At 46.5% G+C, this 24,142-nt stretch overlaps 1 protein-coding gene across 10 annotated transcripts in view; it reads left to right on the forward strand.

Annotated features, from left to right (window-relative positions):
• PLEKHA7 (pleckstrin homology domain containing A7) overlaps positions 1-24,142 on the forward strand; it is a 229,963-nt gene that overhangs the window by 131,247 nt on the left and 74,574 nt on the right. For all 10 annotated transcript variants that reach the window (XM_061440676.1, XM_061440677.1, XM_061440678.1 and 7 more), the window contains 3 exons: positions 8,165-8,251; positions 21,555-21,666; positions 22,660-22,764. In XM_061440676.1, coding sequence (XP_061296660.1) covers positions 8,165-8,251; positions 21,555-21,666; positions 22,660-22,764 — 304 coding nt within the window. The remainder of the gene's footprint in view (positions 1-8,164; positions 8,252-21,554; positions 21,667-22,659; positions 22,765-24,142) is intronic.

Raw genomic sequence — 24,142 nt, forward strand, 5'->3', positions numbered from 1 at the left:
TGCTCTTTTTAACAGTCTCGCAGAATTGGAGTTGGCTCCTCTTTTTACAGATAAAGAAACCAACACGCTCAGAAAGGTCTTTAACTCCTTCAAGGTCGTACACCTCCAGTGTGCGGCAGAGCTGGGGTTTGAACTCCAGCGTGTATGACTCTGAATAACCTGGGGTTCATGCTTTGGAGGCCTCAGGTGGCTTCTCCAGGTGGAGGGTCTAACCCCATCATTGGACTGATGAGGAAACTAAAACCCAGCAAGACTGTATGTTTGCTCAGGGGCGTTAAACTAGTTGGTAGTAACAGAACTGGTCTCTTCACTCCCATTACATTGCTTCTCTGCCAACTTGCTTTAAAAAAAAAAAAAAGAGGGAAGCAATCTGGGTTTGATTTCTTCATTCAGTCAGGAGTTGGGCTTTAGTCTTTTCATGGTTATTGAAGTCCTGTGGAGCCACAATTAAAACTTCCTATTAAACCAGCAGTCCTAAGTATTGGAGCCCCATGTGGGGGCTCGGGGAGAAGAGAGGCTTGCAGTGTGGGTTACTGGGTCAGAAGAGGTAATTTATGAAATGAATTGGCCACTGAATGCATCTGAAAACACTTAGAGAGCCTAATAAAATACAGAACTTTTCAAATTTTGCCAGAAGACTTCAGTCTGTTAAATTCAGTATTTGGGAAGGAGACCCCTCCCTCTTGCAAGATTTGAGAGCTTTCAGTTCACTCCATTAATTTTGTGACTCCCTTGAGCCCAGCTCTGTCTGCGCTGGGCTTAGCCCCCTTTGGCACTTTTAGGTGAGGAGAGCGGGTCCTGACTACCCCTCAGGGTGTTGGGTCTGAGGGTTGGCTGAATTTCATGTCTCTGCCTAGCTGGGTGTGAGTCAAGCATGGACATCGTGGGGATGGGGAAGGCCCTTCCTTGGTCTGTGCCACACTCCCCAGGGCTGGTGGACTCTCCCAGCCTGGGTGTAGGATCTTCATCAGGGCCTGGGGGCCCCAGCCTCCTCCACTCTCGCTGGGGCATGTGTGATACATTGGGCTGCTGAAATCAGAAAGTGAGATGGGTTCTGCACAACCTCTTCCTGAAGGTGGTGTGAGTTTGTGCTCTGGCTGGTGAGATAAAAGAATTCAAGAGCCTGCTCCATGGCATTGCTGTTCTGTGCTGTGGGGGATACATTAGAAATCAGTGAAGAACTGCTCCCAGCCCTGCGGTTAACTTAGGATCTTACTTGGGCTAGGGGAGAAGGGGAGGAGAGCAAACACCGATGAAATAGTAGAAAGCAATGTGAGAGTGTATAATCATCACCAAATTGCAGGTTTCACACCAAATAATCTCCCAGTTCACAAAAAGGAGATACAGGTGATGTTTGTATTGTCCTCCTCTGTGTTTTTAATCACCTAGTAATTGCCTCCAGGGTGTTTGCATTCCACGCTTTGATTCTCTCTGCTGAGTGTTCTTCCTTCTCCTTTGCAGGGGTGGTAGAGGGGGTTGCAGGGGAGGGTTAATTTCTCCAAATTATATTGTAACACAGTTGGGAGAGAGCCAAGGATGAAGCGATTTTAGCATGCTGGTCTCTGATGCATCCTTCCTCAGGTAGTAAGAGCAGAAGCCACTGCCTTCGGATGGCTTATGACCCTTCAAGTTCTTGTCGTTTTGTGACCCGAGTCCAAACTTCTATAAGGTTAGCTAGCCTATTTGGAGGCATGACCTCACTTTAAAGTAGGAGTTTCCTTAGTCATTATTTCTCATTCATTCATTCAGCACATATAACAGAGCTGGACTCTGTTATGGGCTGATAATAGCAGTAAAAAGACAGGCAAGGTCCTTACTCTCCTGGAATATACCATTAGTCAGGGATACTGATGATCATCAGTAAGAAAAATAACAGTAATAATTAAAATAGGATGATGTGATATGACTGGGAGCTACTACTTCAGTGGGTGGTTGGGAAGGGCTCTGAGATGATAATTCTGCTGAATGGCAAGGAACCAGTTAAGTACAGGGGAAAGAGCATCCAGTACAAAGGTTGTTAAGTAGGAAAGAGCTTGGTGTTCAGGGAGCAGAAAGGCGATGAGTGTGGCTGGAGCAGAGTAGGGAAGAAGGAGAGTGGTGTAGGAAAAGGATGGGGCTAGGCAGGGGCCAGATCACCTGGGATCTTGGAAGCCAAGGTAAGGAGCTTGAATTTTAACTCTATGGGTAATGTGGAGCTGTTGTATGGTTTAAAGGGGAAGTGTGTGTTATCTGACATTTTAAAAGATCCATCAGGCTTTCAGTGAGGATGATGGATGGTATAGAGGCCAGAGTGGAAGCAGGAAGAGCAGTTGGGTGGCTGCTGTGATGACTAGGGTGTGGCTGTAGACATGGAAGGAAGTGTATGGATTCAGAGTATGTTTTCTAAATGGAGACAGCAAGACTTGCTAATATATGACATGTGGAGGTTAAGGTAGGAGTGGAGGATGCCTCCTAGGTTGTTGAGTAGTGATGCTGTTAGTGGACAAAGGGAAACCTGGAGGGAAGATTATTGAGTTTGGTGGGAGTGAGGCGAGGAGACTCGTTCTGGTTTTGCCCTGTTCCAATTTAGATGCCTGTTAGTTACCGCCGTTGTCAAGACACAGCCAGGTTCAATGGACGTTAATTGAGTACCTTCTGTATGCCAGGCATTGTGTGATGCCCTTTCATATATCCTCACAACAACCTTTCCCTGTGTGTAAACGGAAGAACTGAGGCTCAGAGACCTGAGGTGGCTTGTTCTGGTTTATACCCAGATCTTCTGACCCCAGGACTCTGGACTGATGTGGTGCCCAGGGTGGATATTGAAGGAGGTTGATGGCACTCACTTGGAGAGAGAACGGGGACTATCTGTTGGCTTGTCAAGGCCTGCTTCCCGTGTTTCTGGAAGAAGGGCCTGTCAGAGTCATGCTGGTGTGCAGAGAGCTGCTTGACATTTTCAAAACAGTGCAAGCTCCAGAGACCACATCAGTAACCTCCTAAGCCCCCCTTAGGAAATGCCACATGAATAGCAGTGACACTTTGTACTAAATGAGCAATTCTGTAAAAGTGTTAAGTAAAAGAGAACAAAAGCTGCCTGAGAAATGTTGAGGGAGTGTAGAGATGCCATCGGGACTCTTGGCCCTTACGTCTTTACTCTGCAGCCCAGCCCAAATGGGAGCTGAAGGCAGGGAGGCAGTTTCTTAACATTTTTGGAGTTTGTATTATCAATTCGGGGACCTAACTAGGAGCACTATTTTGTGACCCGGAGCCGTGGTTTCCTGGAGACACTGGGATTTAGAACAAAGATAGTAAGGGCCTTAACAAGCCTGGAGGCAGTGCTGACCGTGGCTTGAGGTCTGCAGGGTGACCCTTTTACAGTAATCTGGGAGCTGTGTTGAGGAGCCAGAAGGGCCAGAGTGGGAGCTGCTGCTGAGCATACCAATGAGAAGAGAGCCTTGATAGAGTCCCTCTGAACTCTGAGGCCGGATACTTTCCTTACATTTTAAGCTGTTTCTTCTCTTTACAGCAGGGGCCAGATAAGAGCTGGTGCTGACAGAGCAGATCTGTCACACTCTCAGCATACCAATACCACCACTGGCAGAAAAGTAGATTTATCAGGCTAGTCCGACCCCCACTCTTGGGCACCATTCACATAAACTCCTAGAACTTCTACCCATGCCGAAAAGGATGGCCGTGCTAAATTGGAACCTTTATGTTTAACCAGCCAGAGTCATTGTTCACATTATAGTCAAAATCTGTATGAATGGAAGATTAAACTTGGAAAAACATTGCAAGAAGCTGTATGACTCATTTACCTTTTACTCGCCCTGTCTGTGGTGGGCTCTTCCTTCTACTGAGCTCAGATCAGCCTGCAGTTCTCCTTGGTCCTCACTCTGTTCTCTTATGTCTCCTGCATTGGCTGTCAGACTTCTTTAGGACTGAGCCCAAGTCCTTCCAGCCCAGGGCTTGTGAAGACCTGCATGTTTACGTGGATGGTTACCCATGGCCCGCCTGTACGGGGACTGTCCTTCCCTGCCACCTTCCACCCGTGCTCCCTGGTCCTCTCTCAGGCAACACTGGCTGCTATTCAACCTGGACGACTGTTCTGGGAGGAAGAGTGGGATCTGAGAATAAAGGCTAGGCTGTGTTCTATTTCACTTGCTGAGTAACTTTCTGAAGAGCAACAGAAGCCCTTGTATGGAGGGAAGAAAGTTTCTGGGCTCCATTGAAACCAGCCACCTGGCTCCTGGCCGGGCCATGTCCATCACTGCCGGGGAGCAAGGTGGCAATTCAGGTTTAAGAACAGGTATTTCAGGGGATTTGTCTGTGCCTGCTAACTGTGTCTTAAGACAAGGTGATAGGACATGAGATTCGTCATGGGTTTTAGAAAATAAAATATCATGAAACGGAGCAAGCTTGGAGTTTTGGCTGAGGGGTCAAGGACAGCAGGTAAAGCCCAAGGACCCTGTGGTCTCCAAATGGGTGTGGGGATCCAGCATTCAGTAGGTAACCTCCATTTCGTGAGGGTGAGCCTGGAGTGGTATAAAGACATCAGAAGGGTGGCAGGAACACAGGAGTTGACTGTTGAGGGCACGTCATTTACTCTTTCTGGGCCTTTCCTTACCTGTGGTTTGCTCTAATGAAACACAGCCTGCCCTGTTGGGTGTTCAGGCAGATTAAATGAAATAGTTCAAGGACCTAACTCTTCTTTGCTCAAAAAGTGCTGAACCAGAAGCTCTGCCATAAGCAGGCTGGGCAGGTTTAATCAGAAATCATCAAATTTTAAGACCTTAGTATTTAGGAGGCAGTACTTTGATTCATCTCTTTTCTCAGATGTATTGAATCCTCTTTTTTTTTTTTGTTTAATTTAGTGATCCAGTAACATCCCATAACCCAGATCTTCATTTCCTTATGCGTGATATAGAAATAAAAATATCTGTGCTGTCTACCTCAGTAGGTACTTGGGCGGGTCAAATACTATGATGAATGTGACCACACTTAAAACTCCATGTAAGTGCAGGAAATGGTGGTGATGGTGCAGTGGTTGATAATTATTTTTGGCAAAAAGGGCAGCATCCGTATTAGGGAAGAAAGGTTGGGGAGCTCCCTCTAAGGCCTGATCAAATGACAGCTATATTTTTGTCCACTTTAAAAAACTATCTTTCTTCTTATGTTAGAATGTGAAAATCTTCATAGTGCCCACATCTTCCAGCTCAGGATTCGTTTACCCAAGAGTCTGGGCCTATTTAAATTGGTACACGTTGAGCGTAGGGAGCCTAGCTAGGAGTTGGTGTTCTAGTTGTACAGTGTTTATGAAGTCTTTGCTGAATGCTGCTCCAGGTACAGAGAAGTTTTGCTCTTTGCCTCCCTCAGGCAATGGCACCCTACTCCAGTACTCTTGCCTGGAAAATCCCATGGATGGAGGAGCCTGGTGGGCTGCAGTCCATGGGGTCACTAGGAGTCGGACACGACTGAGCGACTTCATTTTCACTTTTCACTTTCATGCATTGGAGAAGGAAATGGCAACCCACTCCAGTGTTCTTGCCTGGAGAATCCCAGGGACGGCGGAGCCTGGTGGGCTGCCGCCTATGGGGTCGCACAGAGTCGGACACGACTGAAGCGACTTAGCAGTAGCAGCAGCAGCCAGAAATTCACCAGGCTGACCTTGTGATAGGACCAAAGGCTGACTGGGGGTGGCTTTGGGGTGCTGAGTGCCACACAGGTGTTGTCATTCAGAAGCTTTCCCGGGCTGAGAGGAAGGAAGCGGGTGGGGAAAGAGAGGGAATAGCAGTAGATGCTGTTTCACATGCTTTGTTTTTAGGGACTTCTGATCATGCCTAGGAGGCTGCCAGCCCCGCGGACTTCTGAGGAAAGGGGACAGCAGGTTGTTATGCAAAGAGCATCAAATTTAGATATAGAAGACCTGGATTCATGTCCCAGTCTTATTGCTTAGTGACGAAGTTATCTTGAGCAAGTCACTTAACTTCTCTGAGCCATTTCCTCATTCATAAAGCAGGAGTTGATGGTACTAATAGCTAAGTTATGTAAGAAAAGACTTTTTTAGAGGTAATAGTGAATGGGAATTATTGTTATTCCCATTATGAGCAGAACTGTGTTTTTTCTCCAGAAAGAAATGAGGCAGGTTTAAGTTAGAGTTTGTGTTTTCAAATTCCATGGTGTTTTTCAGATGTCTTGTGTTTAGGGACTTCTTTAGGGTGAATGGAGATGACTAAAAGAAACTGGTATAAATCAAGCCTAGCCTGTGAACGCAATACAAAGATTTCTGAAATAGATGTCAAGGGGGCTTGCTTCTCACCCTTATTTAGATGCTCATGCCTTAACTCTGCTTTTTTTGGGAAGAACAGCTTGCTGCCAGCCAGATGAGGTCATGGAATTCCAAGGGCTTTGCCTGGAACCAGGAGCTGAGAATTTGGAGGCTGGTGGCGGTTGGGAGGGTTGAGAGGGTGCCAGGGGTAGTGTTCGGTCGCAGGGCCAGGGAGCAGCCTGGCCTGATGGCTCTGCCTGCTTCACATCTGGCTCATTAGGATTCCGGCTGCTCAGACCTCAGTGCCAGCCTTACCCAGACACCCCAGTGCAGGATGCCCTGATGGCCCCAGGCACAGTAAGACAGACTTGGGCTTAGAGATTTTTTTTTTTTTCTTTTTTAACCTTTATGCTATGCTCATTTAAACCTACTAATGTCTGGGGTGAGTCAGGGCTCAATTTGGAGATGGGGCTGATATCTTAACAACACTATCGAACTAAGATGATATATTGACTCTGACAGTAAAAGCATTTTAACTGTCTGTATTAGGAGCCTTAAAAAAATGACCATGCCCTTTGTTTAGTAATTTTATTTCTGGGACTTTAACCCAAGGAAATAATTTGAATTGCAGATAAAGCCCATATATGGAAATATATATTGACTATTAATAATGGGGAGTGGGATAGGGGAAGCACCAAAAATGTCCAGCATTAGAAGAATGTAAATCTTTCTAGAATGTAAGCATCACGGTGTAAGGACTTTTTTGTTCACTTTGTATCTCTAGGACCTAAGACAGCACCTGGCACACAGATGGCCAGTAAACATTTTTTGAACAATTATATGAAAAAAAATTTTACACTTAAATAAGACTATTATTCACCTATTTCAAATGAAGACGTCTTAATTACATAGGAAATTTTCTGTGTTAATTGAATGTGCAGAAAGCAGGATACAGATTTCTAAATACAGTAAAATCACATTAAAAAGAATAAAATGATTTAAAGGAAAAAAGAAAAGCTAGGAAAGAGAAGATACCCAGATGTATATGTCTGGGTAGTGAGATCACAGGTGACTTTTTTTCTTTCTATAGTTTCTAAAATGTCTAAAATAACTATGATTTTGCAGTTGAGAAAAACATTTTAACATAAATCATATTCTTTAAAGAAAAAAAGAGGTTAGATTAGTTTATTCATGGAGCAGAACAGCAGCCTCTAAAGCCAACTCCCTCTTCTTTCAAAGAAGCAGGCAGCCTTTATGAATACACAAAACACCTACACACTCTCGTTGTGTCTGTCAACTCGGTGTGGAAGCTGATCCCTCCTCACATCAAAAGGGTGATAGAAACTGCACAGTGTTGAAATTGTACGGGTCATGTTGCAGAGACATGCCCATACATTTATATCCCATCACTGAAGTGAAGACATTCTGTAGTAGGGAGAAGAATTTTAAGAAGATAGATTTTTCTGGGTGGGTGTTAATTCTTAGAATTCTTGCCCTGCTTCGTGGGTTTCGGAAGCTGTTGAAAGTGCCGTCTGCTTTCCTTCATTCTTGTTCTCAGCTCGTGCCGTCTTAAAGTAACTTTTCACTGAGCGAGTCACTTTGTAGGAGTGGAGTCAGTCTGTAGGAGTAAGCACTTCATGGACTGTCTCTCTAAGATCCAGTGTTGTCTTGGGGGCAAGACTTGCCTACAGTTGAAACCCCTGTATGTCTTTAGCGGGCTTTGGCACCTGAGCTGGAGGTTTTTCGTTTTTAAATGCAGCTGGATTCTGACAGAGTGTCTCTCCAAGGCAAGGCCGGCGGGCTCACCCTGGGAGGAGTCTGCGATGAGCAGGGGTCTTCAGACATCACTGACCTGTTGTGTCTGTGAGCCTTTCCACTCACATGACTTCTCATTCATTATCTCTCTCTCTTTCTTTTTAGCCATAACCAGCAGACCACAGCCTTCAGGCATCCTGTGAGTGGGCAGTTTTCTCCAGAAAATAGTGAATTTATTCTTCAAGAAGAAGAGTAAGTACATTTGTGTATTCTCCTTTTTCAGGCACAGCTTGGGAACTTAAAGGCATTTGCTCAAAACAAAGCTTGTTGGGCTATTTTCTCTCTCAGACATAGGGGCTTGGAGTGGATTGTTTGCTTCAAGGTAAAACTCAAGAATTTTGTTTTTCAGTCTCTAGACTTCTCTCAGCGGGTAGATGTGGAAGGGGGGAGATGATAGGGGGGTGTGCTGTGATGAGTATTGTCAGAACCTCTTCAAAGTTCCCTTTCCCCTCAAGTATCACCTTACACACTAGTTATGCTCTGAGAGGACCCTCTCTCCTGTTGTTGAAAGTACTGTGAGTATAGCCTCTGAGGAGGCCTCGCATAGGAGCCCAAAGCCAGGGCTTAGAAGAGAGGAGGGCTGGTGGCACCCTTTGTCCCTGAACATTTTGAGTCCTTGGTGCTTGCTTTTCTAACACAGGAACTTCTTGCTCCTCAGCCCCATTTCAGCAGGGCTTCTGGGTGCTCAGAGGCAGGTTCTACCACCCAGGGCTTGTCATGTACAGCCCATGCACACATTCTGGGGATGTGTTCTCCCAAAAATGAAGGCAGAGAAATATGTACAAGTGTCTGTGTTTCATTCTGATCACTAGAGACAGCTCTGTTTGAAGAAAACAGTTCTGTCTGAGAAACTAATAGAGACATTGGCTTTAAGGGTTTTTCTTTTTTTTTTTCCCTATATATATGCATATATGTGTGTGCATGCATGCGTGCTAAGTCACTTCAGTCATATCTGGCTGTGCAGCCCTGTGGACTGTAGCTTGCCAAGCTCCTCTGTCCATGGGATTCTCCAGGCAAGAATACTGGAGTGGGTTGCCACCCCCTCCTCCAGCGGATCTTCCCAACCCAGGGATCGATCTTGTGTGTCTTATATCTCTTGCATTGGCAGGCGGGTTGTTTACCCCTAGTGCCACCCAGGAAGCCCATATATATGTATATATATATTTGGCCACACCACACGGCTTGTGGGATCTTAGTTCCCTGACCAGGGATTGAACCGGAGCCCTTAGCAGTGAAAATGCAGAGTCCTTAACACTGGACCGGGAGGGAATTTCCAAGAGTATTTTTTTCTCCCCTTCAAATCAATTTTCTTCTGTTTCGTCACTTAGATATGTTCAAATGTAATCTTATATTATCAGTATTTATATTTTTACAATGTTTTGCCCTTGTAGTACTTACACTTATAAATTAAGGTAGAAAACTTCAAATATATACAAAAGTAGAGAGAAACAATAATAAATCATCTGATATATTCATTATCTATCTTCAACAGTTTCTAAAACATGGCTGATTTTATTTTGTCTATATCCTCCCCCTCACCCCTGGATTATTTTGAAGCTAATTCTAAACATATTATTTCGTCTCAGTTTTTTCATCTCAGTGTTTTCAGCTTAGAATCATTATCCAACAAAACTTTTAAAACCAGAAATCTGTAATTATAATCATACTGGCATTCCCTGCATGCTACTCTGTGGGGGGGATTTTCTGTGCATATCTCATTTAATATAATAATCCTGAGAGGTAGACCATCATCATCATTTTAGAGGGAAAGATATTAAGACCCGAAAAAGTCATGTCACTTGCCCCAGATTGCCTGGCTAGCAGTAGAAAAGCCAGGATGTCACTGCAGCCTGATCTCTTTGGTCAAGTCTAAGCCTTTCCCTAGTCAGAAACTGTTTGCTCAATTATTTTGGTGCTGGTGACCCACAGGGCATGACAGCCAGACTGTGGGGCTTGTAGCAGGTAGGAGGGATGTCTGATTTTGAAAGCATTAATACTACTAGAGAAAGAGTGGGTACAAGGTAAAGATTATCTTATCTCCTACATCAAAAAAGAACTGCTGTGTAAAGACAAAGTCAGAATGTGGATTCTCTGAATTCCAGCTTGGAATGAGTTTGTTTATAGAATCCTGAAGGTCAGAGGCTTTAGGGAGGTCATTGAGTTCAGCCCCTAGTCCTTAGGCATCTGAGAGACACGGGCGCCTGTCGTTATTAAAGGTCTGGTAGAATCCATCAGAACACTTAGCTTGAGAAGTTACCAGCCTTAATAAGAGCTTCTGGAGAAACGCACATTTTCCATCACTAAACACCTCTGTCACACACATCCTTTTCCTCCTTGTTAACAGAAGACTTTATCCCCTGACTACTTCTGAGGAGGTGGCCTCTTTATCCTACCAAAATATCTCCACAGCTAATCTCAGTCCCATCCAGTTTCCAAGGAAAAGACATTCCTTCTTTTGAAGGGTCAGTTTTTCCCTCTAGATCTCATTTCCTGGATGTCATAAGGGGTGCTTGCTTATCTCAGATGATGGGTACAACTATATGGTCAGACATTTCCTTGAAGCAAACAGAATGTGCTTTAGGCATTGAGAGGAAGGGAGGGTTTCTGTAGACTGATGTGGTGACTGCTGCTCTTATTCCCTGGATACTTATTGGGTGCCTACATCAGGGGCACTGCCAGACTGCGCAGTGACAGCAGCACACAGGGCGGATGTGGTCCTGTCTGTGAAGAGCTTACGATTGAGCAGGGAAGATAATGGCACGAGATCACAAATGTGACAAATATTCCGGACAGAGGGAACACAGGGTTCAGTGGAAGTTGGTAAATGAGGGTTCTAACCTGGCTTAGGCCTTGGGGATCGTGGAAGGCCTTTGAGATCTGTCCAGTCAAGGTTATTCAAAGACCAAGAGGGGAGAGCATGGGGACTCCATATGAGGTGAGTTAGAGTGAAAAATGAAGAGCACCAAGTGGATTCTGGAGCTACTTGGGAGGTAAAATTGACAGGATTTGGTGATTGATTGTCTGTAATGGTGACTAAAGAGAGGGAAGATTTTCTTGAAGTGTCTGGTCCTAACGCGGAGGAAGGGGCAGGATTTAGATAAGAGAAGATAAGCGTGCGTGCGTGCGTGCGTGCGTGCGTGCGTGTGTGCGTGTGCGCGTGTGTGTGTGTGTGTGTGTGTGTGTCAAGTGTGACCAGCCTTGGCAAGAAGATTGACTTGTAGTGGAGGTTTGTGAAGGAGATAAGGTTCGAGAGGGACATTGCAGCCAATTATCCAAATTGCTTCCTCCTGAAATAGACTTGACTTTACCTCCAGGTAAATCCTGGGGGAGCTCCCAAGGGTGAGTGAGGCATGATTTCCCTTCACAGAAACCATTCCTTTTAAAAACTGTGCTAACGAATACAATTTCTGCTTTATTCCCTTGGAGGAGCTTAATTTTGTTGTGTAGTGTGATATGTGGTGAGAGAAAAAAAAAAAGACCAAGGAGACCGTTTGTGTCCTTTATATCAGCTCTCAGATTAATATATTGGTAGAAAAGAAAAACTGGCTCTTTTCTTTTCCTTCTCCAAAGAGGATCCGTTAAGGTCACATTGACTTCTCTTATCAGAGCCTCCACCCTGGTTTTTTGGAGTGAATCCTTCTAGAGCCATCTGAACCAGCATCACCTGGGAACTTGTTGGAGATTCTCAAACCCCACTCCACATCTACTGAATCAGAGGTTTTGGAGGTGGGATCCCTGTAAACTATGTTTTAACAAGCCTGCAGGTGATTCTGATTTTGGTAAATGCTTGAGAACCACTGACTTAGATAACTTGCTGTTCCCATCTCCCCTAAATCACTCCTGGATTCTTCTGTTCATCCTTAAGTCTCCTTCAGATAACCCATCATTCTTTGGGCTACGGTGGCAATCTTAGGTAATCTTGGATTTTAGTCAGGTAATCTTGGGATCCTCTCTCCTGTAGGAAGAAAAAAATTCTCCATGGTGACTTCCTTTAAAGCATTACTGATGTGAACAGATAACCCATCTTCCCGACCGCTGGCAGGTAGGGCTTACCAGAGCTGTTTGGTGTACCAGGCACATGCCCACCAAAAGATTGTTTCCCATCTTACAGATTAGAAACTTGGAGAAGAGAAATAAAATGAAAGCCATGATCTGGCAGACCCAGAGGACGTGAACTCTGAGTGTTCTAGTTTCTGCGTCAGTAATACAGAATCAGTCAGGATGGCCTAGGCTCTGCTGTGGTAACAGCAACAACAAACAATATCTCAGTGACTTAGAGCAATTAAGGTTTATTTCTCACTTTCACTCCATGTCCATCACAGGTCACCTGAGGGGTTCAGCTCTGTCACCTTTACTGAAGGACCTGCATCTCTGTGCTCCCATGATTGCCAAATGCAAGAAAAAGGAAACTGGGCAAACTGTGCCCCAGCACATTCACTCACATTTCATTGGCTACAACAAGTCAAATGACCACTTCTCACACCAAAGTTCACTCACATTTCATTGGCTACAAGTCACGTGACCACTCCTCACGCCAAAGAGGCAGGGAAGTGCTTTTCTACCAGGCATCTGGGAATAGAATCAGAAATACTTGTTGGTCAGCACTAATGACTACACTTAATAATCCACAGAGCTGATATATTATTAAGAGAAGCGGGACTTTTTGAGATTGGCACTGACAAGCTTCTTTTGTTACATGACTAGAGCATTTGTTTTCTCATTTTACCTCTTCTGTTATGCTACCTAGTTCTTTGTTAGAACTCTCAAGGAACGTGGGTATCAGTCAACAGGTCCTGCAGCCTGACCCCCAGGGGAGACTTCTGCACACCCAAGCCAATAGGAAATATCTCTTGGAAGAACTAATATAAGCCCAGGCTGTATTAATAAAAATATAATGTGTAGAGAAAGGGGGAGAGTAGTTCTCGTTTATCATCATATTTGTGGACTACTTCATTAATTCATTCCAAGTTTATGGAGCCCCAAAGATATGCTAAGCTTCAAACACTTTGATTTGGGTACTAAATATCAAGAGGAATGTTGAGCAACTGAGATTCCCCTGAAGAGAGGGACCATTATGGTAAGGGGTCTGGAAACCCTGTCCTGTGTTTATTCTGTAGGAGAGGAGATGAAGGAGGATATACTGGAAGTCTTCAAGAAGGGCTGGCAGGAGGAAGTGGGGTATGCCTATTGTGTGGCTGCCGAAGGCAAGCATTGTATCATTGAGTAAAAGTTAAAGGCAGGCAAATTTTCTCTTAGTCCATAATTTTCAAGGGAGGTGATTTTCTATCATCTCTTGTTTCAAGATCTGGAATCTCATTTTTAACACTAAATGAAGTCCTCTGCTTCTTAGGATAAGAGTTGACTTTTTCCATTAATAATATTACTATTCTTTTTATAGGTAATGCCTAGAGCCCTTTTGATTTATTATCAGGTACTTTTCTAGGTGCTTTCCATGTATTTGTTTCCACAACAGTCTTTTGAGGAAGATACCATCATTATCATGGATACTGAGGCACAGAGAGGTTAGGAGTCTTGCCAGAAGTTGCACAGTTAGTAAGTGGCAGAGTTAGGATTTGAATCCAGGCAGTCTAGCCCCAGATGCTATGCCTCTGACTGCTATACATACTGCCTCTCATTTCAGTGGTCTTCGAGAGACATTCCCCTTCCTTGTCTGTGCTTAGGCATTAATGTGCTGGCTAAGTAGGCTACTGCTACTTAGAGGTTTTAATTGTAATTGTATTTGCAGTAATGAAATTTGATCTAATAGCTTCATGCTTGCTTGAAAGGCACCAGCTTCCCCTCAAAGTCTCTTCTCCAGAAAGCATTCTCAAGCCTTTACAGGGTTTACAGGGCTCATTTCCAATGACTGGATCAATTGGTCTCCTCTGAAGGCCTCTTTCCTGAGTTTTGGTGGTTTTCTTGACTTGGGAGCTTGTGGCTTAGAGGGCCACACCCGAGGGCCCTCATACACTATGGCGGAAGCCTGGGCGCAGAGAACTCCCAGCTGTGGTTTTGGTGGCTGGTGCTGTGCACAGGAGTATTCTCTCTTTGGTGCTGGGAAGCCCAGGAAGCCGCTGACAGACGCCTCTGCAGCTCTTGGGGAAGAGGAGAGAAGCATTCCGGAGCCATGACGCTGGCAGCTGACTGACAGCAGGCTGTATACACTGATCCCAGGCTCTGTCAAGCATTTGATGTTGAGGTGGGGCCTGCTTGAGCGAGTATGCGTTCTGGAAGTTCAGAAGCCTGCTGCTGTGCTCAGAAGCCAGCTGTAAGGCCCCTAAGATCGCCTTGGAGTTTCCTAACCTAGGAAGAGGACCGTTGCCTGGCCTGTCGTTCTGGGCATCTGAGTAAGTTTAGCTTGGTCCTTCCACTGGGATTTGAGCAGCCCTTTGTTTTCTCGTTGGACTGTGTTAGAAAAAAATAACAGTTGGAATTGCCTAGAATTTCGTGAGTGGTGTTTGGAGGATATGACTTTAAAAGATACTGCCTCGCTAAAGGTACATCTTCTCTTCCTGACCTTTGACCTCTTTGGGGGTTCATTTTGCAGGTGGCAGGGCAAGACTCTCCGAGGCATTTGCTGATTATGCCTAGGGTTGGAGTGTCTCCTGCTGCCAGAGATGGCTGTTTCTCGTTCTTCTGCAGTTTCAAGTTGGTGAAAGCTTGCAGTGAGAGATTGAGAGCCCAGGATGGTAGAGAGGGCGTCCTACAACTCTGAGCTCGAACAAGGAGTCTGTCCTATTGCTCATCTGCTGAGCCCTGGGCTGCGAGGCTGATGTGTTGCTGTCTGCAGCTGATATAGCCAGCACCTTGTCTCTCCAGACAGGCAGTCTTGAACTAGCTGTGCCTGTTGCATTTTGTTGCCATGGCAGCAGAAAAATGAGGAAAAATGGGAACACCTGGCAAGCCAGAAGCAGAAACTTGACTGTTCAGTTTTCCTTCCTGGTCTAGGAGACGGTGTTGGTGACAATCACAGGTAAGGGGAGAGGTGATGATGGTGTCCTTAGCTCATTTGGGCATCTGGGTGTTGGCTTGGCTCTTGATGCTGCTGTTTCGGAAGGCACTGGCACCGGAAATTCAGTGGCTGTCTGTGCTGAGGGAGATGCTGCGGTGGTGGCTTCGCTGAGTGTGGAAGGGAAGCTGCTGCCTGCACAGTGATTTTTGTCTTCCTGTGACTTCCCTCCTTGTCCTCTTCTTTTACCTCCTCCTAGTCTTGGAAGTACCCAGATCTCCATCAGAAAAGGCTATTTTCTAGTGAGTAAAGTGACTGCCTGGTAATCCAGGAGGAGGAGATACACTAGAAGAGGGCTTGCCAAAGGCTGGGGTTAGAATTGTAGCATCTCTGAAATGGCAAACAGAGGTCGAAGTCTGGTTCTCACTTGTAGACAGAGACGTGGAGCCTGGACAGTGGAAGACTGGACCAGGCTCACATGGCAAAGTGGACTCTGGGCAGGAGAGAACAGCCTTCGAGGCTCACTGGGTTGTTTCTGTGCCAGGTAAGGGGTGCCAGGTGCTGTTTGGGCTGGTTTCCAGCTCCCAGAGTGATGCGGAGTAGGGTGAGGAACTAGAGCTTGTGTTCCAGAGAGGAGCTGGGGAGGAAGGGGAAGGAATGCAGAAAGCCTTAGTTGAGTAATGAGGCCACAGTTGCTGAATGAAAACCCCTGTCAGACAGCCTCCCCCAGGGTGTTGGGAGTGTACAGGGAGCGTTGGCAGTCTGTCTGAGTGTCTCTTTTTCTTGGAAGAGGGAGTGTGGAGGTGTCGGCCTGTTTCGGACAAGAACTTTGTTTTATTCCTGCTTTTCATTCTGTATTGCTTTCCCCAAACCCCTTAGGTGGTGGGTGTGAGTGCCATAGAAAGTGCTGGTTGTGCTGGTTGTTTGTGAATGTGCCTCTTCTCATGCACCCAGTAATTTTAGCTGAGTTCTCCATGTAGAATCCTTGCAGGTAAAGCATGAATTGGGTTGCCGGTTTCTCTAGGAATTAATGGGGCACAGATGTCATCTAATGATGTCTTCCTAGTAAGAGATTCCTGATTCCCCATAGTTTCCTAACCTTCTATCATAGCCTTGAAGACTCTTGATGTTATCTTTCTTCTGGGCAAAGAATGGGAGGGCAACCTCCTAATCACAGGGTTATTACACATTAGAGAAGCCCCAGATAAGGTGTTTAAAAGTCTGTTTGTAGGAAATGATTCCTGTTGAGAAGTTAATTGTTTGGTACATTGAGCTTCTGAAGAGAGAGTGCCTTGGAAATAATAAAGTGTACCTGAGATTTATGTTCTGGAATCTCCACTGATAATAGTCACAAACAGTACTTTTCATTGAATGTAATGCTTCATGGTTTTCAAAGCATCATTTCTGTCCACAGAACTATGTTCTGAGATGAGAATTCTTTTCTCATTTTTCAGAAATGGAAACTGAGGCCCAGAGTAGCCGTGTGACTCATGGAGGAGTCAGTAAGCTGCAGAGGATGGTTGAGATCCTGTTATTCTCGGCTTATGGTTTTTCCACCATCCCAGGATCTTCTTGGATTGGGGATTGGTCTTGGGGCTGAGAAGAGCAGAGGCCTATTTCTGCCAGACCTTGGGTCTTGCCAGGTGGTATCTCTGTGACAGAGTCCAGGTTCTGGAATCCAGCTACTCTCTTGAGCTGGTCATTAATCTCTCCAAGCCTCAGTTTCCTCTTTGACAAAATGGAAAAGGTGAAACTGGCTTTGCTGGGGGAAGTGAGATAATGCCAGCAATGGGCCTGACACAGCAGGTGCTGGGCAGGACTTGCTTGACTTTGTGTACCTGTCCCTAAGGGTTGGTGATACTTGGCCTGGCAACCTACCTATTACAACAGCGATGGGGTCTTGCTGCGATCTGCTCCAGTTCATTATGTTGACTGAGAGACAGCTGAGGAGCCCATCGACCAAACTCACCTAAACTCAGACCCAAAGGAAAAAAATGGTTTCTGAATTTATAACTTCTTTTTTTTTTTTAAACTACATCTGTCAATGTTATACACATTTGCTCCTGGGAACGTAGGAGGCAGAAGCAGCTCTTTTGTAGGTGGGTAAATGGAGGGACAGAGAAAATGACTTCCTGCCCAGGTTCACCTGACGCATCGCTGAGGAAGTTCAGAGTTGAATGAAGTCACTTTCCTCCTGGGCTTCTCCAGACTGATTTCTGTCTGGTTCTATCTTCTTTTGTTCTTTGCAGAGAAGAGGCAGTTCAGTTAAAACCCTAGCTCACTGTTTTGAACTTCAGCCCACACCCCTCCAGCAAAATAATCAGCATTCATGTAGCCCAAGTCAAGGAAAGAGAAGTCTTTGTTCAGAGCATCCCACTGCACTTTGGGAATCGGGATGGCACAGAAACCTGGCAAACAGGCTTTTAAGTTAATAGATTTGATTTAATGACGTTAGGAGTCTGCCTTCCCATAGCGTGTGCAGTTTTGTTTTTTTTTTTCCTCCTCTCCCGGGATCCTTGTGACTCATATGCCTCAGGGCAAGCTGCTGGGACCCGAACCACCTTCACAGATGCTCTGCTCAGGGGCACGGGCTCTTCTCTGGGGGAAGGGGCCCTGCTTGAGTGAAACCTGTCAGGAGTATAACTCAGTCAGAGGACATGAGGACAGGTTAGTGTCTGCCCTGTCAGACTTTTACGTGGGGAACATGCCTGTAAGATGTGACTGGCTGAAGCAGGTGAACCAGAATGCCCACATCCAAGTGAGTGTGGATCCACTCAGAGCTGTCTCAGAGCTGTGTGTGCATGGGCTACACATGCACCACTGATGTTCCCACTGCTCAGACTATTGTGGTAAAAGATCTCTAGAAGTTTCCATCGGAGCCAGCTTTTCAGGCATGCAAGAAAAATGTTTTTGAGTCTTTTATCATATCCTCATTTTTGAATATCAAATAGTGTCTCAAGCATGACCACTGTTTGGTTTTTTTTTTACTAGTTGAAATTCCAGATCACTTCTAGTGATTTCCGAAAGTCATAAGTCTAGTCAACCTTGGAGGATCTAAGGGGCTTCCTAGATGGCACTAGTGGTATAAAACCCACCTGCTGATGCCAGAGGCACACGAGATGTGGATTCAATCCCTGGGTCGGGAAGATCCCCTGGAGGAAGGAATGGCAACCCACTCCAGTATTCTTACCTGGAGAATCCCATGGATAGAGGAGCCTGGAGGGCTACAGTCTATAGGTTGCAAAGAGTCAGACACAACTGAAGTGACTTAGCACACACGCATACACACAGACAGAGGACCTAAGAGACCATTGGACACTCTGAAGAGATTCAGAGGAACATCCCCTGAATGCAGGTCTTGTTACTTGGCCAAGTGGGTAGCTGTGTGCGCCTTATTCTTTCAAAGAGCCAGGTCAGGAACTGCCAGGTAAAGGTTGACTCTTTTGTGTGAGTGGGGAGTCCTGTGAAGACATGCTCCCTGTTTATAGAGACAACACAGTCCCCTCCCTGGGGTGGATTTAGTTTGGATTTTAGTCCTGTCTCCTAATAAGCTGCTTTCTCTGGATGTTGCTGAGCAGAGGTCTCTATAGTCATGGAGTACGGGGTTTTCTTCATGTGTTTCTCCCTGCCCACCCACCCCTCAGTGTCCCTCACTGATGTTCAGTGTTGGGGCCACAACTGGTCCTTTTCCAGCTGAAATCTATTCATACATGGCTGTCTAGGTGGTGGTCATACCTTCTTTCCTCACCGACCTAAGGCTGCAGGGAGGTCCTCTTTCTTCCTGCACTTTTGGCTAGAGAGCTCCCTGGCCAGCCAGCATCCCAGAAGCTAGTATGGGAGGAGACATGGGGTTAGAATACAGGAAGATGACTACAGTTAGAGCTCAAGATTGTAAGATGCAGAAATGGCAAAAGTGGCTACCTGTCCTGGATTCCTGGGCCATCACAAACCCAGATGGTCTGTTCTTTGTCCCACTGAGGAGCAGCGGCATATCTAGTTGATGGAATGTGATGCCGTCATTTAAAATGACATGGATGAGTTTAAAAGAAAGGAAAAAATGTGTAGATTACAGCAAGTTTTAAAAATCAACATGGAAAATCGTAAAGCTATGTGATCACACTTATCTGGGCTTCCCAGGTAGCTCTAGTGGTAAAGAACCCACCTGCCATTGCAGGAGACATAAGAGACATGGGTTCCATCCCTGGGTCAGGAAGATCCCCTGGAGGAGGGCATGGAAACCTACTCCAGTATTCTTACCTGGAGAATCCCATAGACAGAGGAGCCTGGCGGGCTACAGTCCATAGGGCCGCAAAGAGTTGGACACAACTGAAGTGACTTAGGATACACAATTATCTAAAAACACAAAAAAGCACCCCCCCAAAAACCCCCCCCCAAAAAACCAAGCATATTACAAAGAATGAAAGTAAATATACCAGGGAGATTCCTAGTATCCTTTTGGTTTAGGATTCTGGGCTTTCACTGCTGTGGTCCAGGTTCAGTCCCTGGCTACTGAGATTGTGCAATGTGTGTGGTATGGCAAAAAAAAGACAAAGGAAAGAAAGTAAATATACCAAGTATTAAGAATGATATTCCTTTGGGTAATAGGACTATGGTTACAGTTTTCTTTGCTTCTAGCTTTTTTCTTGTATTTCTCAAGAATTCTGTAATAACCCTCATATCAGTGTCTTAAATGGGAGACAATTAAACTTGATAAAACCCCAAACAAACCTTTTTTATTGTTGGACTGTGTGTCCTGAATTTGGGCTTAGAGATGTAGCTGCCATAACTGAGATGAGCCGAGAACTCTTCGCTTTCCTTGTCTCAACCTCTGGGAATTTGAAAAGTCAGGGAAGACCAGGTTCCAGGAAGACGTCTCAGGCATAGTTCTGCCTGGAGGCAGGGGATGGACAAGGCAGCCTCTCAGAGTCCCTTCCCACCCCCGTTGGCTGTTATCTCTCTGCTGCACACAGCCTCTGCCAGCAGTGTGCGGGCTCTAAGTGTGGCGACATTCTCTGAGTGGGGAGCAGTGACAAAAGTCTGGCTGGGACAGAGGCCGTGGGCGGGGAATCTGGAGTGAGTGCCTGAGCTGATAAGGAGCCAGTGATCTTTCTGCCTGGTGGGACTCGCACCTCTAGCTGCCAAGCATCCAGCCTGGCCCAGCCCCTTGGAAAGCTGGTGCCTGCCGCGGTGGTCCTGCTGCTAGGACAGCTCAGAAAGCATGGTGGTCACGGCTGTTTCTGCGAAGGACTTCCTGATGGTGCAGGGTGTTGGGGCTCTGTCTTGGGGTGTGGGAAGGATCACTGTCCTTTGAATAACAGTGGTTTTGAAGGAAGCAGTGTAGCTCCAAAGTGGAAACTGGGATTTTCCCTCCTGGCACCTCTGTAAAAGTGAGCCTGGTGAGCGGACTTCCAGAACACGTCTTCCTCGGCTGTGCCTCGCCTGGATCCTCCAGCTCCATCTCCTCAGGGCCCTGGCCCAGGCGTCCAAATCAGTTTCTCCACTTCTCTGTCAAAAGGCCTCAGTTTACTGCAGCTGTCTGGATCCTGTCACCCATCGGAGCAGCAGGCACCCAGCCAAAGAATGCTGGCACTTACACTTTGAGGAAGGCTTACAGATCCTGGAGTTAGCAAAGTCTGGGAATCAAGCATTGAGCTGCTCAAGGATAGGGACTGGATTGTGTGGAATCATTTTCTGCTGCTGCTGCTTTGAAAGAGTCTTTCAAATGCTGGGGCTCTGTAGAGGCAGGTGAGAAGGGTTCTCTACGATATCTCTTATGCGTTATGCATGATGCTCCCAGGGTACCAGCCTTCCCAGGGCAAGTGGGAAGCATAACTGGCCCTCTTGGTGGGAAGCATGATGCCGCTGGATGCTGATGGGGACACATCGAGGGCATCCACACTGGGGACCCAGGCATCCCTCATTTCTTCCTGCTCTCCAGACATGGCACAAGGGGTTAATATCTCCAATGGCTCTATTTTGGGGCTAATGGAGTGTTCCCTAGAATAGGACTCTTTGTTGAGTAGTCTATTTCGGGAGGCAAGCCCCACTGGCATTTATGTAAGCGATTCTCTCTGTGTATCTGGGGGTGTGGGTGTGTGTGCGAGTGATTTCTTGTTACTAATTATAAGCAGCTCTTTTTGGGAGCCAGGGAAATGGAGGTGTGTGTATGTGTGTAACGAGTGTGGATTGCTCTTGCCGTGAAGAGTGGTAGTGTAACCGTGTGTGCCCATCTGATGGGGCACGCAGTCACCCAAGTAAGAGGATAAATGAGGGGGCCTTGAGACAGCAGGCAGCAGTGACTTGGCCCCTTGGGGTGTAAGGCTGTGGAGCCTGCCCACCTGTCCATGCTCTTGATTCCCTGAAGTGCATGTGTAGGCTGGACATTGTGACCCTCTGACTGCAGTCTGGAGTTAAGTGGTGTCCAGAAGATCTGTCCTGGGTTGTTTAAGGTCCATTAACCAGTTCTAACCTGAACTAAACCTCAGACTCCACTTCCCATCTCAGCCTGGCTACTTACTCACTGGATTCTCTTCTGTCTCTCCACAGGCCAAATCCACATATGTCGAAGCAAGAGAGAAACCAAAGACCGTCCAGCATGGTCAGTGAAACGTCCACGGCGGGGACCACTTCCACCGTGGAGGCCAAGCCTGGCCCCAAGGTGAGCTCTTGGCCACTCGCCCTTGCCTTTCCCTCTTCTGTATTTTGCCAAGTCCTTTTGTAGCTAGAAATGCATTTGACCTTCCCCATAGTGTTTTGTTGGTTTTTAACTCTTTATTTTGTATTGGGGTTTAGCTGATTATAGTGTCATGGTAGTTTCAGGTCAACAGTGAAGGGATTCAGCCACAAATATGCATGTATCCATTCTCTCCCCAACCGCACTCCCATCCAGGGTGCCACGTAGCATTGAGCAGAGTTCCATGTGCTAGACAACAGGTCCCTGTTGGTTATCCATCGTAAATACAGCAGTTCCACCATAGTTTTGTGAAGGAGACACATAGTAAGTATTCTCCTCAAATGAGAGATCAGGAAATTGAGGCCAGTTGGGGTTATGGCACATGTCCAAGAAAAGAGGTGATTGCTGACAGAACCAGGATTGACATCTAGGGCCCTGGCCGTATTCTTCATTTTCCTGGCGTGTCTTGGGACGGCCACACCTCTGTTCACATGTGTCTTGGAGACCGCATGGTAAAGTTTGTGACAAAGGTCCCAGAGGTGTCTGTGCCCACGCTGTGGAAGCACTGACTGAGGAGCAGGGCAGAGAACCAGCATTGTGGAGAAGGGGAGAGCACCAGAAAGGGGGGTAAATATCTGGAAATTCATAAATACTGTCACCAAAAATTGCATTGCTTCAGAAAGCCACAGGACATACTGGGGCCAGCAGCTGCTGGTAAAAGTTGATGGAAAAATCCCTTTACCTTTGTTTTCTCTGTGACCCAGACAGGAAGCTTGCTAGCTCTTGGACTCCCCTTTTAATTAGGATGCTATGGCCATGCGCCCACCCATTCTCGGTCATCTCGCTGTTCTTTTGATCAGAGGACGGTGCCGTGCAGATGAAGGCACAGGGAGCCTATGGCTCTTCTATCATGCATGTGCTTTTGGGGGCTTCCCCAAGTCATCCTGGCTGCTAGAGACTAAGTCTACTCTTTCCTAGATCATTAAGTCCAGCAATAAAGTCCACAGCTTTGGGAAGAGGGACCAGGCCATTCGGAGGAACCCCAATGTTCCAGTGGTGGTGAGAGGCTGGCTGCACAAGCAGGTGAGGAGACTGAGGAGGGAGGGTGGCAGGGAGGTAGTTCTTGCTGATTTCCTTCCTTCCCCTGACCCCTGGGAGCTGGGAATGGGCCCATAATAAGGTTTTTGTTTCTGAGTCTGTCCGAGGCCAGATTCTACCAATCGTGCTAAGTGATTTGCTCTTCCTGTTTGTAAGTGGACCGTCTACTCAATGGTGCAGTTTCCTTCCCCAAACCCACTTAACCGCTTTGGTTCTTGGTACTATTGGCTGTCCTGGGACTCGGACCCGAGTGTGGGTGGATCAGCCTGCATCCAGCTTTATTGCCATAATCCTCTGCCAACACTTGCCTTCCTGATGTTAAAGAGCCTTTGTTATCATTTGCCTGAAAAATCCCATGTTTTCCTTTTCTCCTGTCTTGCACACATATCTAGCTTCCTAACACCTCAGATTTCAAATCAGCCAAACTCAACTCACTGTCTCCTCAGCCCCTACCTGTCTTTTCCCCCAGCCTACTTTTCCTGGGTTGTGGTGGTGCCATCCTTCTCCCAGGCACTTGGTTTAGGAACCTCAGCACCATCACCAGCTTCTCCTGCTCCCACGTCTGTTCAGTCCAGAAACCCTGTCAGCTCTGTGTCCCCCGACAGTCCATCCTTCACCTCTGTCTTTACCACCAGTTATTCTGCCTCTGGTCCTCTGGACTTGGATAGGCTGTGAGGTCCTAGGGTCAGAGAACACGTTCCTTCTGTCTTCTTCCTTCCCTTCTTGCCATCCATCCATCCATTCCCCCACTAACCCACCAAATGCATGTTCTAAGTGTTCTCACTGCAACGACAAAGGGATGAGTAACGTGTGGTTCCTGCACTTGAGGACCTCCTGTCATAGTCTGCAAGGGACACCTCTCATGTGTCATGTCATCACCCAGCATGGACTCCCGCATGGCATATTATCCAGATAAACACAAATTCTGAGAGCAGTGATGTTTATTTTTACTCAAGGCTTTATGGGAAGACAGAGGTGGGCGTTAACTTGTACAACACACAGAAGAAATTCCTAAATGTCCCCTTGAAATCCCTCTCCCCTAGTTCCGTTCCCCACGGCAGCTCCCACAGCTCCCCAGCCCCTTCTGACCAATACTCCCCTGGGCACCATCCTCTTTTAATGAGACCCTCTTCCCTCACAGCTCTGTTCTCATTCTCTTTTCTTACCTGGATCACCCTCTGACTTCTTCCATTTGCATCCCTGTCCCTGTTAAACAAAAGGCTCCTTTGAAATGTGGGGTGAGACGGAAGGGATTATAGATAATCCTTCTCCCCAGCAGACACCCCCTTGCCCAGGCCCCTGGGCCCCTGGGCTGTGCTGTAGGTGTAAGGTCTGTGTAGATGCTGTGGACACCCAGTAGAGA

Source organism: Bos javanicus, chromosome 15 (assembly GCF_032452875.1).
Source record: "Bos javanicus breed banteng chromosome 15, ARS-OSU_banteng_1.0, whole genome shotgun sequence".
NCBI classification, from domain to species: domain Eukaryota; kingdom Metazoa; phylum Chordata; class Mammalia; order Artiodactyla; family Bovidae; genus Bos; species Bos javanicus.